Source organism: Panthera onca, chromosome D2 (assembly GCF_046562875.1).
Source record: "Panthera onca isolate mPanOnc1 chromosome D2, mPanOnc1 haplotype 2, whole genome shotgun sequence".
Taxonomy (NCBI): Eukaryota; Metazoa; Chordata; class Mammalia; order Carnivora; family Felidae; genus Panthera; species Panthera onca.
The window spans coordinates 16,185,899-16,202,623 of record NC_138349.1 but is presented as its reverse complement, the minus strand read 5'-3'; the positions used below and the strand labels follow the sequence as shown (position 1 = coordinate 16,202,623).

General features: G+C 41.6%; 1 protein-coding gene and 1 long non-coding RNA gene across 4 annotated transcripts in view; one reads left to right on the top strand and one right to left on the bottom strand.

Moving 5' to 3' along the window:
- Nucleotides 1–231: 231 nt before the first annotated feature.
- LOC144613199 (uncharacterized) lies at nt 232–5,027 on the bottom strand. Of its 3 annotated transcripts, XR_013550576.2 has the most exons (5): nt 4,509–5,027; nt 3,490–3,575; nt 2,467–2,607; nt 1,066–1,300; nt 232–603 (listed from the first exon to the last, which is right to left on the bottom strand). It is a non-coding gene; the product is annotated as an uncharacterized LOC144613199 (long non-coding RNA). The 3 variants fall into 3 exon arrangements; XR_013550575.2 differs by lacking the exon at nt 2,467–2,607; XR_013550574.1 differs by lacking the exons at nt 232–603; nt 1,066–1,300; nt 2,467–2,607 and having other exon boundaries at nt 2,981–3,575.
- Nucleotides 5,028–5,349: 322 nt separating this feature from the next.
- FHIP2A (FHF complex subunit HOOK interacting protein 2A) overlaps nt 5,350–16,725 on the top strand; it is a 37,438-nt gene continuing 26,062 nt past the window's right edge. The window contains exons 1-2 of the mRNA XM_060641402.3: nt 5,350–5,513; nt 12,111–12,189. Coding sequence (XP_060497385.3) covers nt 5,469–5,513; nt 12,111–12,189 — 124 coding nt within the window. The 5' untranslated portion in view covers nt 5,350–5,468. The remainder of the gene's footprint in view (nt 5,514–12,110; nt 12,190–16,725) is intronic.

The following is a 16,725-nucleotide window of genomic DNA, read 5'->3' as shown; positions in this document are numbered from 1 at the left end:
TTTCAGTTTTAAGCAATATCTAATGTTTCCTCCCTACAGATGATGAGGATTTAGCTTCCCTCTCTCTCCCCTCCCCACCTCTTTCTCACACACATTACCCACCCCCCCCACTTCAACACATATCCATTCTTTCATCTTCCAAATATAGCAGCAATACCATAAATTTAGTTAGTGTTTACATTACTATGTTTATACAGATGTATTTACAGTTGAGCCATGTATATACTATGATTACTTATTCCAATAGAGTATTTTATTTTTTTTGGTGTTCATAATGATCTAGTTTTTTTCTCTGCTTGGTTCTCGTTGTATTTATCACTAATTCAACATCAGACTCTCCTATTTTGTAAATTTTCTCAAACACGTAGACAATTCATCTATCAGTTTCACCTTCAGACCTGCTCCAATCTGGACTGGTTGGTTAGCTGTCCCAGTCTGATGCATAGTTGTCATGCTGGAGTTCTGCTTCACCATCATCCTAGGAATTTCCTTCACCTCCCTTTTATGATGGGCTCTGTTATCTGATTCCTTTATCTTTTTTTCCCTTAGGTTTGCTCCCTGAGTTTTGATGGAACACATCTTCTGATAGTTCCCTGAGAAAAACTGCAAGGTAGAAGAAATTTTCAATAACTTGTATGTCCGAAAAGGTATTTTTTATCCTCCTACTTCACTGACTGTTTCTTGGTATAGAATTCTGGATTGAAATTATTTTACCTCAGAAATATACATATATATGTATGTACGTGTGTGTGTGTGTGTATATATATATATATATATATATATATATATACATTTATACATACATATAAATAAATAAATATAAATATAAATATATATATATATATATATATATATATATATATATATATATAATTTATTTAGAGAGAGAGAGAAAGAGAGCAGGAGGGGGAGAAAGAGAGAGGGAGAGAAAGAGAATCCAAAGCAGACTCCTCACTACCAGCACCGAGTCCAATGTGGGGTTCAAACTCTGAACCATGTGATCAAGACTTGACCCGAAACCAAAAGTTGGACGCTTAACTGACTGAGCCACCCAGGTGCCCCTACCTCAGAATTTTAAAGGCATTGCCCCAATGCCTTCCCATTTCTCATGATGTTGTTGAAAAGTGTCATGCCATTGTAATTCTTAACTCTTTGTAGGGACTTCTTTTTTTCTGTCATTGGAAATCGTGTAGGATGTTTCTTTGAACTCAGTGTTCTGAATTTCACAACAACAACCACTGGAGTGAGTCCATTTTCATTCATCGTTCGGTATTTAATTGAAAATTCATGTCTTTCAGATCTGTAAAATTGTATTGAATTATTAGTTCAGTGATTTTCTCTCTTGACTACAATTATTCAGATGTTGGATCCTTTAAACTAGCAGTCTGACTTTTGAAAAAATTTCCCATTTTTCATCTCCATATCATTTTTGCTCTAGTCTTGGAGAAAAATTTTCAAGTTTATTTTCTATCCTTTTAACGTTATTTTTCATTTCTGTTATCATATTCTTGATCTCTAAGATTTCCTTTTTTTGTATTCTAAATGCTGCTTTTAAAAAATAGCAATGCCATTCTTGTTTTACAGATGCTGTATCTTTTATCTGAGAATATTAATGATCTTATGTATTTTTTTTAAGTTTTCTTTTCCATCTCTCCCTATCTATTGAGTGTAATCAATTCTGTTTCTTCCGAGTTTTTTTCCTTGTCCTACTTTTTCTTTGTTCTCTATCATTAACTTTCCTCAAACTGTTGAGGACCCCAGACTCTCTGATTGCATTTAAGAGAAGTGCATGAAAAAACTCAGTGTGACTGGAAACTGTACTGTAGAATTATCTGGGTTCTCTTCAGACTCTAGTTCTTTTCCCTTAGACAAATCAGATTCTCCAGAGAAGACTCTCCCTATCTTCTTCTGGGGGGGATCAGCCTGATGCCTTTATTCTGGGGGCCAAAAAGAGGATGAGGGTTGGGTATGTGTGCTCAATATATATAATATCTACCTTCACTTTACCCTCTTCTTCCCTCCCACCTGGTCAATATGGAGCCTCTGATCTTTCCTGGAATTGGTCTCAAATCTAAAACTAGGGTAAAAAGGGGGCAATCTTGTGCAGTGGTAATGGATCTATCTACTTCCAAACAAACTTTCAGTCCATCCTGCTATATTCAGTCCCACTTTTACCTCTATTTCCAGAGGTTCTTACTGCTACGAATTTCAGAGCTATTGGGAGGTTCTGTGAATATGTTAATATATCATTTTGGGTCTTACTTTTCTTAATTGTTGCCGTAGGATTCAGTTTTCTTAAGGTACCCTGTCAATTATTCCCTTTACCATAAATTTCCAATTTTCAAATTTTTGTTACCATTTCCTCTCTTAATTTGTGTGTTCTTCGTCTGGCTTATACTCTGAGAAGTCCCTTTATTGTAGCTGTAGTGGCACTTTGGAAAGAAATGTTGTTAAATTCAACTTAACCAGAAGTCTGCCAAACTTTGGAAGTAGGTATCATCTGACTCTCCTTCCTCTTTTTTCAACTTCAGCCTGCATTTCAATTTTGTGGATTTTTCTGTGTCCTCACTGATCATTCAGAAAAAAAACTTCACAAGTTCATTCATCCTGAAGTATAAGGAATGATAGGATTTGATGTGTTCTCTCTCCCAAGAGTATTTTAATTTTTAGCATGGACTAAATTTCTTATCTGGCTTAAACCAAAGGAATAAAGAAATACAGTTCTAATTAAGAAACGTTAAGTTCCCATTTCTAAGTGTTTTGGAAGCCAGGGAAGCCTGTATGCTTCCCTGAAATCACACTTTGTTGAAGGAGGTCCAGCTGTGCCCATGCATAAGGCAGGTGGTAATGTTGGCATCACTATAGGCTTTCTAGCATGAGAAGAAGTAAGGGCAGCTGCTCAATGACAATTCTAGTCCCAACCTGTATGTCTTGGAACTGAGATAATCAGGTAGAGACATCATCATCCCAAATACTGATATTAATCTGGAACAAAACATTTTTTATTACGTTTATAATAAGTATACAAAGACAGGCATCATCAAATCCAAACAACTCTAAGTAAGCCTGTGTTAAACAGACCCCTTTATACAATTAGTGGTTGTGAGGCATTATGAAAATACAAGACACCACATAACTGTATGACAATTAGGTCAGGAAAATAATTATGGCTAATAATATGACTAACCACCTTAAGCTGTATGCATAATAAAAAAAGATATGTGCTCTTGGTTGAAGCAGGCACAATTAGCCAAAATTTGGTAGGGAGCACATTTTCATTTTTAGCAAACAACAGAAGGATGCCTCCAGCACTCTGGAGACCTGTACACAGAAAATTAAAGTCAGATTTATCTGCAAGGATACAAGCAACAGAAACAGAGGAGAAAAGAAGACAAAACTACAGATAGTCCCTTGTTTACAACAGTTAGACTTAAGATCTTTTGACTTTTTGATGGTGTGAGAGTGATACGCATTCCGTAGAAACCATACTTCGAATCTTATGTGGATCTGTTCCCAGGCTAGTGACGTGCCGTAGGGTATTCTCGGGACGCTGGGCAGCAGCTCCCAGTCAGCCACTAGATCACAAGAGTAAACAAAGGATGCACTTAAAATCATTCTGCTTTTCCCTTTCAGTACAGTTTTCAATAAATCATATGAGGTATCCAAACACTATTATGAAACAGGCTTTGCGTTAGATGATTTTGACCAACGGTAGTTAATGTAGGTGTAGGCGTGGGTGTTCTGAGCGCATTTAGGTAGGCAGGTAGGTAGGCAGACTGATGTTCAGTAGGTTAAGTGTATTAAATGCATTTTGACTTCAGACCTTTTCAACTTAGGATGTAATTATGGGGACATAACCCCACCGAAGGTCAGGGGAGATCTGCAGTTAAACCTCCTCCTTAACCTTGATTTCTGGTCATATTATTTTGTTAAATACTACTATTACTACTAATAATAATGGTAATAGCAAATGCCAATGTATTGCTTTGCTATTTACTGGACACGTCTACGTAAAGCATCCTACATATGTTAACAAATCCCACACAACCTCCTGTGACAGGTGCTCTTCTCCCCAATTCTGCAGGTGAAGAAACTAAAGCGCATAGAGATCAAGTAATTTGCCATGGTGAGTGGCAGAGCCCGGATTTAAATTTAGGCTACCCACCTCCAGAGACTGGCTCTTAACACCACTCCGCGCTGCTGCCACTTTTCTGCTTGTGTTTCCTATTCAACTAATTCAATTACAAATACACGGTTTCATCACCGGTTATGCAAAACTTACTCCACCCTCACCTTATCGAGAACTTAACGGTCCTTTTGATAAAATACCAATACTAGCAAAAACAAACACGAAGTTCTCCAGGATCTGAACATTTTCATAACTTGAATCAACCCAACCTAAAATTTACCAGCCCGAATTGTGTTTTTCAAAGCTTGACTAATATCCTGTCACATGGTATTTTTTTAAGAAACCTCCAGCCTAGTGCTTACATCGTAGCCCCTCTTACCTGTTCTAGGCATTTAGCAGACAGAAGCCCTTCAGATTCTTTCCCTGTTTTCCAGTTTCATCTGATAAACAGAATAGAAAATGCAATACCGAATGCCCTGCACCGAGCAAACATGTTACCAACTATTAACTGAACCACCTTACCATCGGTCCATTTGGGGCTTCCTGTCTTAATGTTGAATAATCAACAATTAACAATAATGTAATTTCCAGTCAGCAAAGCCATTTCACCAACATGAGTTGATTTGTTCTCCTTCTTAGCATTTAAATGCACGGTCCATTTTTGCCTTAGGAATACTTTGCTGTTTCTTACCAGTCTTCCAAATCTGCCCTTAAAAGACGAGCCTCGGAATATTATGTACGGGTATGGCTACGTTTCCCTACAAAATACACCTGCCACTTCCCCTGGAGAAACAAAACGGAGGCTGGCTGAATTTTTCAAACGTGAGGACGAGGCTGGCTGAATTTTTCAAACGTGAGGACGACCGTGTCCGCTCGCCCGGCTCCCGCCCCCAGCCGGCCGCGGCCTCCCGCGCCTCCCCCCCGCCCCCGCGGTGTCCGGCCGCCCCGCCGCTGGTAAGGCCCGGTCCGGGCCTCCCCGGGCCGCGGCGGCGCCCCCTGCAGGCCGCGGCGGGCAGAGCGGGCGGAAGGAACCCGAGCCGGGCTGCCACCGTGTCCGAGCCGGAGCCGCAACCGCCGCCGGAGCGTCGCGGGACCCCCGAGTCCGTGCCGAACGCCCTCCTCGCCGCCCGCCGCGTCCCAGCGCCCGCCGGAGCCGCCGCGCCGCCCGCACACCCCGGAAGCGGCCGGGCCCGGGCCCGCCTCGGCCCTCTGCTCGTCCTCTCCGCCCGCACCGGCCTTCACTCTGGAGCGGCCCCGGCAGCCGCAGCAGGGGCGGCGGCGGCGGATCGAGGAGCTCTCCAGGTCGTCCCGGGAGAGGCTGCTGCAGTCCCGGGACAAGATGTTCTCCAAGTTCACCTCCATCCTGCAGCACGCCGTGGAGGCGGTAAGGCCGCGGGGCAGCGGGCGCACGACAGGCCGGGGATGGCGGCGGCCTACGCTCCCTGCGGCCTCGGCCCGGGGCCTCGGCGGCCCGGTTTCCGCGGAGGGGCGAGGCCGGGGCTGGCGCTCCGGGGCACGGCGGGGCCGTCGGGGCGCCCGGGCCGAGCGGCCTGGCTCGGAGCAGGCCCCCTCCTCGCCGTCCTGCCCCGGGCCGGCGCGGGTCCCTGTGCGTCCACGGGGGAGGGGGTGGGCGGGTGCCCCGGCCGGCGCGGGGTCGCCTGATTCCTTGATGGGCCGGGGGATCGGGAGCACCTGGCGGGGCCGTAGGGCGCACCCCGGGACTCCCGGACCGTTAACCTGCTCTGGAAAAAAGTGATCACCGTGGAGCAGGACAAAAGAAACGGCCAGACACGGCTCGGGCTTGGGTTTGGCTTGCTGTCGTGTTGACTTTGGAAGGTGGGGTGGGGAGGAAGGTGTGCCCCTGCCGGGGGCGTGGGGGAGGGAGCGGGGGGCGACTCAGGGAGGAGGCCGCCCGCGGACCCGGTTTCCTAATCCTGCCGGTCTTGCCTTCGTTGGCCTCGCGGCCCAACTCAGCTGCATCGTATTGATTGTTGTGAAATGGGAGTTTGGAGGGTCTGGTCGAGTACGTGGTCTAGACCGCTTCCAAGCCTTCGCAGAGCAGCGAGGCCATCTGTTTCCTTTCTTGTTCTCTCTTCCTGGACGCTCTCCTTTGAGGATTTTAGGCACCAGCATAGACAGACATTCAGATACCCTAACAGCCTAACACAAGAGTAGTAACTAAAGAGGAAATGTCTTGCTGCCTTTTTAATAATAAGAGGTCCAGTTTGCTCTACTTTGGTTGTTTCTCCTTCCTCAGGGAGAGTTGCCCAAACTGAAAAATGCATCCTGTGGGAGAAACCAGTACTTTGCTAATTTAAAAAAATGTCATTCTCTTTCTATGTTTAGAGTGTGTGATATAGCACAGTAAAATTCACCCAACTTAAAAAACAAAAACAATAAACCAACTGCAATAGAATAGTTTTTATGGTCAGATGAAAATCAAATGGGTTTTTAAAATTAAGTATGAGAACGAAAACAAATTTAGTACAGTTGTTATTTTAAGTGATATGTGGGAAATGTTTAAAAATCATTTAAGCTCTACTACAAGCTCTTGGGAAAACGTGTATCAAATCAGGAAAGCGTTTTCTTGAATGAAGAGCAGTCATTACACTGAGGGAGATGACGGTTTTAGACTTGAGGACAGCTTTTAATTTTCCTTTCTTATACACAGTCTGCAGCACCTTTATGTTAGAAGAATGTAACTGAAATTTATGAAAACAGTGACATTTACATTTTATATTATTTTTTAACTTAAAATGCCAAGAATCCTTTAATTTTAACATTGAATACAGGTTAATATTGAATTAAAAAATGGGAATTGGAATTAAAAAATGTATTTCATTATTTACATCCTTTACCTATCAGGCTGATCCTGCCTTATTACAGAAATAAGTACTTAGAAAAAGAAAGATGGTTTTCATGTTCTCCCAGGAAAGAGTCATTTTTATCCCGAGGCCTGTGTTTTCTGTCCTTGTTTTCTTTTTGTAACTGTATATGCTAGCATCTACCAAATTATGCATGTCAATTGTCTGACTGGCTCTGTAATATCCAGCTCCCCTACTTTGCTGAAGTGAGAAAAAGTTTAGAGTGGATTATAATCATCTAGTTCTAGTAACTGATACATTGCATTTAGAAAACTAATGTTTTTATTTTCTTAGAGTTAATGTTTTTAGCTGTGATACCTTCCAATTTACCTTGATAGGAGGTTAAATCTGAAAACATTTTGGCCGTACTAACTTTTATTTTTCCTTTTTACATTCCCTCTTGGGAATGAACTCATACATAATGATAAGTAAGCCATCTTTGTGGTATTTGAAGAATGTTTTTTCCTAGCCGAAGATTGGTTTCCATGTTTTCAGTTCTATTTTATTTGCCGGGCGTTTTCTTCTATAAACTACTTTTACCACTCATCAGTTCATTTCACTGGCTTTTCTCTGTACTCCTTTTAATTTGTACGCCCAATTAGCATTTTCTTTTCTGTCCGATTAGTATTTTCTGATAACAGTTTTGCAATTAACATAATTATCCCTGTTTTTCAGAGGTGGGACATTATCCTATGTGCAGATGCTGACATGACCTTTTTTTCAATTGTGTTGCTGTTTTCAACCATTTTGATATTATTACTTTATAGGTTTCTTTGTTCAATTGGATCAGCCTTCAAATGGTTTTTTAGGGTTGACCAGATTAACATTTAAATGGGGTTTACAGGCAGAGTTTTCCTTTTTGTTTACTTAGTGGTTTCTCCTCGCTTCCTGTTAACATTATAAGGAAAAAATATATGAGGTATTTTCAAGATTAATATTTGAAAATGAGTTGTTAAGTGGATAGACTGCATTTTGAGTTTAGGAGACAAATTCATACCTTGATCAAAACCAAGAACTGTAACATACCTCTTGCTTCCCTTTTCAGAAATGAATCTTCCCTCAGAGTAAAAATGATTGGCCAGTACGTTTTGCAGTGAATCCATTTTGTTTAGCCTGTTGCCACATGTCACAAGGGTGAAATCAGGCCTCTCTGGTAGTTAGTTCCGAGGTTGGACAGGATCATGCTAGTCCAATTTCTCCAAAGTACAAGTAAAACACTTTCCATTTAGTACAATTCAATGTTTGTTGAGGGCCTAGTCTGTCCTAGGTAATCTGCCAGGGGCTGGTTCTTTTTAAATTTCAGCCAGTTTCACCCTTTCGGGGGCAGATTTATTCCAAGAGGGTAAGGGAAGGAAGTTTTATCCACTTTAGCTAATTAATTCAATGGAAGTCATTTTTCAGGATGTGAATCTTTTCAAATTACAGTTAAGAGTTGATGATTGTTGAAACCAGTAATTTTTGAAAAACTATTCTGCCCTGGCAATTAAAACTTCAAATCGAACATCTGTTTTCTTAGGCGTATTCTTTTCTGACAGGATCTCTAACTTTAGTTGTTCAGCAAACGTTTTACGAGCCTACCGTGAAAGCGTGGCACAGCGCAGAGGAAACAAGGTATACCTGCGTCCTTGCTCACAATGCTTACAGTCTAATTTAGGAGACAACAAATACACAAATTAAAGATTAAACAGTGCACAAGAGTGCGGCCTAGCCCCTAGAGCTGTATAGAACAGGGTCTCAGTTCTACGGCCGACCCTTTCCTCCCAAGGAGGACAAGTTACTTAATCCTTGTACATTTCAACTTCCTCATTGTAAAATGGAAATAATGATACCTATCTCATGGGATTATTGTGAAAATTTAAACGAGACAATATATATGAAATGCCTAGTGCAGTACCTGGTACATTGTATGTGCTTCATAAATGTGAACCATTATTATTAATTTTTGGATGATTGTTCAGCCAATGAGTTCTGTGGGGGCACACAGGCTCGCAGGGCTTGGAGAAGGCTCTCTGGAGGAAGGGAGGCTTGGGCTGGCCTTGGGAAAGGCAGGGAAGGTAGGAGAGGCCTTAGGGAAGAGGTTAGGAGGAAGAAGCACTTAGAAGATTAGGGCGTGGAGTGTTCATGATGCACGTGGGAGAGTGAGCAGATGGGGCTTTGGTGGCAGATGGGGAGCTCTCCTCTGGGTTACCGCTGTGGGTCTTTCTCTGTGCTCCGGCTTTTGGAAAAAGATGGTCCGAGTGTCTAGTTACAAGCAGTGTTTCCCTTGGGTGAGGCAATTAACTGGCTTTGGATCTTAATAGGGGTTTGGGAAAAATCGGAGTTTATTGTAAGATAATTTAAGACCATCTAGGAAGTGTAAACTTTGCAGCACTGTGCCCGGCACATAACTGCTCATTAAATGGGAACAACTGCTGTGTCATTTGCTTCTTCACTCTGTAAATACTATGGAGTGCCTACTCTGTGCCACGAGTCGGAATCCGGGAATTCAGTGATGAAAAAGATGCCATAAGCAGTCCCAGCCCTTGGAGAGTTGACGATGCAGTGGAGGTCAGCAATGACAGATGTGGGATCAGGGCTAAGAGAGAGTGAGCCTCAGAGAGGGTGCCACAGAGCATGTGCAGAGAACTGTATCCTTGGCCAGAAGTCTGGCAAGGCTTCCCAGGGAAAGCCACGTCCAAGGTAGGCATTTGTGTCAAGTTTTGGTAGAGAGTGTTACTGCATGAATTTTCAACAATTTGATCTCTGTTTTGTAAAAAGTTAATGCAAATTAGAATCCCCTCATGCTGATTCTAAATTTTAAAATGTTTACCCATTGCATAAATGTTTATTTTACATAGTGGTAAAACAGGTGATTTGCATGTTAGAATTAGTAACGAAAGACAATTTTAGTGGGAAGTTTTACATATATAAGGAAATTTATTCATATTGTAACAAGATTGTTACTAAACTAAGTTATTAGCAATTTGGAACTGTCTCACCGTCTACTTAAACATAAATAGGTTTCTTATTTAAATCAAACTCCTGGGAGAGAGAGAGTCACAGGTAAGCAACACCAGCCTGCTTTGAATTTGACTAGAACAACAAAGGTCGCAACATCAATCCTGTAAGATCCTCTGATTTAGTGACTTGGAAATGGAGTTAAGTCCCACAGGTAAAATAATCTGGAACAAGGATGCTGTAATTACTTATATACCAAGGAGATGCCCTTGGAAAAATTTAACAGATCGCAATATTTACATTTAGGAAATTAAGTACGTTTTTTCTTTCCCTTTTTTTTTTTTTTTTTTTTGAAACACCAGATTTCATTTGAGTTTGTACCAATTGTTAATACATTTAACTATATAAAAGGTGGTGAATAAAAAACCAGGTCCCTCAAAACAAGAGAGTGTTGATATCTTTGAAGACGATCCTAAAAACAAGTAGCTGATTAAAACAGATTTTTTTTTTAAATCTAAAAGTTTCAGAACGTTATTCTGTTTTCCAAAGGTCACGCTTTCTAATTTTCTTTCTAATTTTTTTCTCAGTGTCTCCCAAATACTGCCCCTCCCCATGTTCTTCTTCAAGGATAATAATCCCAAAGGTTTAAATTCCTTTTGTTAAAGATCTGAAAGCCTTTTTAAGAATTTCACAGCTCTCCATTTGGAAATGAGGTGCATCTCTTAACCCAGTGCGATTCAGAATGGTGCACACAGGCAAGCACGAGAGCGTGAAAATGTTGGCGATGGCGAGAAATGTTCTTTCCTAAAGACATTTCATCTTCTGGGTTGACACGCTGAAGGTGTCCAGGACCAATGTTTATAACTTGCCCAGTAGTTCTGAGGTTGTTTTGACAGGATTTCGAACTTTAAGAGAATTTAAGGTCTCTCTGCTTGAGGCCACCAAGAAATCAAAACGGAACAGGTAGTATGGGAGTAACATGACCTCTTAGGTCATCGGTTTAGATGAAGTAGATGGAAATGAAAGATAGTCGACTGTGCCATGTTTTAGGTGCCCAGAATAGAAACCCATTTGTTTTTAAGTAAGCCGGGGCAACTGTGAACATTCTGACCAAAATTTGTGGGCGATAGTAGGACTGGGGTGGTGGGTGGGGGAGCATTCTCTCTATTTTAGGAAAAGACAGTGTTGTGGAAGGTGCATCCAGGTCTTTTTCCATCCGTTTAACACACATTTGAAATACTTGGCAGGTTTGCAGTGAAACGGCCGGAGGGATATACTTTTGGTCTTAAAAACATTTGAAGTAAATTTTATTTAAAAAAAAAATTTTTTTTTCAAACATTTATTTAGTTTTGAGAGCTAGAGCATGAGCAGGGGAGGGGCAGAGAGAGAGAGGGAGACACAGAATCCGAAGCAGGCTCCAGGCTCTGAGCTGTCAGCACAGAGCCCGACGCGGGCCTCGAACCCATGCACCGTGAGATCATGATCTGAGCCGAAGTCGGACGCTCAATTGACTGAGCCACCCAGGTGCCCCTGAAGTAAATTTTAAAGCCAAAATGTAAAACATTTATGGCTCTGTGGAATTTAAATTGGTAGTGTCTTGTTCACATAGGTATTTTGCTAAAAATATGCGCTGCCTAATCCAGGCTTGAAAAGATTCACATCTGTGTGTCACTGAACGTAGGGAACAGTTTTAATCTGATTACAGGGTTGACTTTGGCATATGTGTTTGTAATGGTGACGTGTAACTAATTACACAGCAGCTTGTACAGTTTTGCATTTCAAAGTCCTGGGTACGAAGATCCCTGGTTATTGATCATTTCATTTTACTGATAATTTAAATAGGATATTGCATCTTTTCATTTCACACTGTTACTTTTGAAGCCGTACGTAGTTACTAGTTTCAGGGAGGAAAAAAAGAGTCCCAGTTCTTGTAGTTTAATAATAATAGTGATAAATGTGATAAATGTGTTTTTCCTCTTTCTTAATAAAGCGTTGTTACTTTCTTGACTGCGTTTCTCTTTGATATCTGACATATAGAATTGAATTAAAGCTCATCCTTTATTTTTATGCTGCTTTGGTATTATTAGTAGACAAATACAGAGTTATACTGTACAGGAAACGTTTCATGCCATTTTCTTAATCGTTGTGGTCTTTTTGTGTGTGTGTGTGTGTTTGTGCAGCTTGCACCTTCTCTTCCTCTGCAAGAAGATTTTGTTTATCACTGGAAGGCAATTACCCATTACTACATAGAGACTTCGGGTAAGAAACAGAGCTAATGTTAATTGAACAGAAAATTTATGAAATACTAAAATATGTTTCAAATTAGTTTTCAAAGTTGTTTTATATGTAAAGTTATAGCCAAGTTATTGTACTTCTAGTTCCTCTTTTAGATTCATTTAAAAAATGTGTCTATTGAGCACCTGCTATGCATAGGCATTGTTCTAGGCACTGGGTGATAGAATGAACAGTAGATCAAACAGGCAAAATCCCTTTCCTAATAGAGCTTATATGTTGACTGCGTAGAAGCGAACAATAACTAGACCAATACACATAGTGTGTCAGATGGTAGTTACTAAGGGGAAAATGAAGCAGGCTGAGAGGATAGAAGTGTATACATGGGAGGAAGGGGTACAGCTGGCTATTGTAGGTTAGAGAAAGCCTCATTGCCCAAGCCGACCTCTCAGTTGGAATCGGAAGGAGAGAGCGAGCAAATCTGGGGGGTTGGTTTCAGGAGGAGGACCTAATGCAAAAACCCTGAGGCTGGAGCATGTAGCATGCTTGGCATAGTCTAGGAACCTCAAGGAAGCCAGTGTGGCTAGAGCAACGTGAACAGGAGAAAAGCGTGAGGAGATGACATCAGACGGGAGCCGGGTGCCATCGCGAAGGGCCTTGTAAGCTGTTGTAAGGGCTTTAGCTTTTACTCCAAGGTAGAAAAAAAGGTAAGCAAAAAAAAAAAGCAAGGTAAAAACCAAGCTTGGGTTTAGAGGGTTTTGAGTGGCGGTGTAACACAATCTATCGTAAAGGTACCACTTTGGCTTCTGTGAAAAAAATGAGATCGAAAGGATGCAGAGGTGAAACTGTAGAACCATTAGGGGACTTTTGGAATGCTGTAAGCAATGGTGGTGGCTGAAGCCAGGGCGGAGCTGGTAAGAAGTGATGGTTATTCTGGATATATTTTGCAGAAAGCTTTGTTGATGGATTGAATGTTGGGTATGAGAGACTGAGTGAAGGAAACTCCAAATTTTTGGACTCGGGCAGTTGGAAAATAGACCACTTAGCAGAACAGGCCGACTGTAGGAGGAGCAGGTTTGTAAGAATATTTTGGACGTGTTAAATTTGAGATGCCAATTACAGATCCAATTGGATGTGTCAGGTAGACAGTTGGAAGTAGGAATTTGGAATTTAAGGTGGGGGTCTAAACCAGAGATGTGAAACTGAAATCATCACCTTTAAGTAGGGTTTAAAGCCTTGGGATTGGATGAGATGTTGTAGGGAGTAAGGATAGATGGAAGAGAGAAAGGGTTCAGAAATGGAGCCCTGGGGCTCAATGTTCAGAGGTGAGGATGATGAGAATAATAGCAAAAGGTACTGCGTTTGCCCATGGGGTAGAAGACACCCAAGGTAGAATGGTGTCCTGGGGTTTAGAAGAGAGAGATTAATTGGGTCAATTGACGGTGATGTCAGGGTAATGAAGACTAAGAAAGGATCTTTGGACTCAGCCATGAGGAGCTCATTAGTGGACTTGATAAGAGGCATTTTGATAGCAAGGAGGAGAGAGAAGACCTGATTGCAGTAGGTTTAAAAGAAAATGGGCAGAGAACCTGTGTAGACAATGTGTGTGGACTGCTCTGTTACGTCAGTGGAAAGGGGGGCTGAGAAGCAGAGCAGTAGCCGGAGGGAGATGTGATATCAAGAGACGGATTTATGTATGTGTGTATGTATGTAATCTCTACACCCAATGTGGGGCTTGAACCCGCAATCCAGAGATCAAGAGTCACATGCTCTTCCAACAGAGCCAGCCAGATGCCCCTCAAGAGAGGGCTTAAAATATGTTTTTAAAGATGGAAGATAGTGCAATTTATACATTGTTGGAATGATGTAGCAGGGAGGGAAAGGTGGACAACAAGAGTTAGATGCGATCATTTCTGAGCAATACCCTTAACTAGGCAAGGGGATGGGGTCTAGGGCACACGTGCAGGCTTAGCCTTAATAGGCATGTGGACAGGCCATCCATTAAATAAGGTAGAAAGCAGAACATATAGGTATAGATTCAGAAAGAGGGTGGATGTGGTTGATGTACGAAGTCTTCAAAAGTTATTTTCTGGTTGCTTCTGTCTTTCTCAGTGAATAGGAAGGATGGAGATTAAGGGGAATATGAAATAAATTAGGTCAAAGGTGGGCAAATTTTTTCGGTAAAGGGCCAGATGGTAAATATTTTAGGCTTTGTGGGCCCTATGGCCTCTGTTGCCACGACTCAGTTCTGTTGTTGTAATGCAAAGGTCGCCATCAACAATATATAAAAGAATAGCTTTCCTTTGTTCCGATACACCTTAAACACATGGCAAGACTGGATTTGTCCCATAGGCCAAAGTCTGGCAACTCCTGCGATAGAGTATTCAGGCAAGCCAATGGGGTCACAGGTAATTCTTCTTTAAAGGAAAAAATCCTTTACATGTGTGTAATAAGGAAAAATTAGGCAAAAAATATGTATACCTTTCCATGTAAAATGGGATTTCTACCTTAATTTGGATATTTAGACAACAGACCTATAGGAAAGTTTTTTTGAGAGGAGCTGCCTTTTCAAATGACTATTCTTGCCCAAGTTTTCACCCCTCCATAGCTTTAAGGGAAATACTTTAAAGGAAGGGCCTTAAGTTCTTGCTTTATTTATTTATTTTTTTAATTTATTTTTGAGACAGGGAGAGACAGAGCATGAACAGGGGAGGGTCAGAGAGAGGGAGACACAGAATCTGAAACAGGCTCCAGGCTCTGAGCTGTCAGCACAGAGCCTGACGCGGGGCTCGAACTCACGGACCGCGAGATCATGACCTGAGCCGAAGTCGGCCACTTAACCAACTGAGCCACCCTGGCGCCCCTTAAAATTCTTGCTTTAAATGATTTTTTTACACTGCAGGAGCAGAAATAAGTATGTACTTTATAATAAAGTATGGGACAAATGTGTCTGCATCAGGCACAGAGAGAAAACAAAGAAGGGAGAAATGGAAAGAGTCAGAGTCTAGAACCTGGATTTTATTTTTTAATTTTTATTTATTTATTTTGAGAGGGAGAGGATCTCAAACAGGCTCTGCACCGTCAGCGCAGAGCCCAGGGTGGGGCTCCATCCCACGATCCTTGGATCATGACCTGAGCTGAAATCAAGAGTCAGACGCTCAGCTGACTGAGCCAGCCAGGCGCCCCTCTAACCTGGATTTTAAAGGATGAGTAGGAGGTTCCAAGATAGATAAGGAGGACAAAGGCATTTCAGGTAGAAGGAATAGCAAAATGCGGCACACGGAGACCTACATACAGGTTCGGAGGGATGAGGGTAGACGGCAGAAACTACGTGTTGCCTTCTAGGGAGCCAAGATTTTAATTTGTCAAGTCAAATTTACAATTTATTTGTTTCTCAATTTAAACAGTCTTTCTGGTCATTTTTCTCCGTTAATGACTGTAAACAGACCATGCTTGAACATTCATTCTTCCCTGGAATGTTTATATCAAGTCAGCAATTAAAGGAGAAAAATCATTTAAAAAAATAGATTTCAAATAAAATTACTTCTCTTCTATTAGTGCCAGACTACTCATTTTAGAAGAATACAAAATGAGACATCGTAAGTTAACATTTCTTGAATTCTTACTATGTGCAAAGGCATGGAACTTTACACACGTCATTTCATTGAAATCATTCAAAAACACTTACTGGTGTTGATTAGCCCCATTTTACAGGTGTTGGTGACTGAGGCTTGAATAGTTTGCCAAGGTCATCCAACTACAAGTGACTGAGCCAAGATTTGAATGCAAGTTGTCTAATTCCAGGCCCCATGCTTTTTTTGTTTGTTTTGTTTAAATTTTTTTTTTTTTTTACATTTTATTTTTGAGAGAGAGAGAGAGAGAGAGAGAGAGAGAGAGACAGCACAAGTGGGGGAGGGGCAGAGACAATGAGACACAGAATCTGAAGCAGGCTCCAGGCTCTGAGCTATCAGCCCAGAGCCCAACACGGGCCTTGAACTCACAAACCATGAGATCATGACCTGAGCCGAGGTCGGATGCTGAACTGACTGAGCCACCCAGGTACCCCTCTAGGTGCCATGCTTTTAATACCTGCCAGATATTATATCAAACTTGGTACATATGTCCTCCTTGGAAACAAGGGTGACTCTTGTCTTTCCATTGTTTTCTATGTAGGACTTAGTGTTATAGTTTAAACTGTGTGTTTACAAAAATGTGCACACATACAGACAAAGCAACATATCATCAAATAAATATATAGCATACTAGGATTGTGTTGTACATACTATGACGGTACTAAGTAAATGACAATAGAAATGTAAGTAAGAACTTGGCATTTCCAAGTATATTTTGATGTTTATTTATTTTTATTTATTTTGAGAGAGAGAGAGAGAGAGAGAGAGAGAGTGCATGCAAGCAGAGGAGGGGCAGAGAGAATCCCAAGCAGGCTCCACAGAACCCGATCTCACAAACTGTGAGATGACCTGAGCTGAAATCAAGAGTTGGACGCTTAACTAACTGAGCCACCCATGCCCCCCTCCAAGTATATTTTGCATTTAAATATTC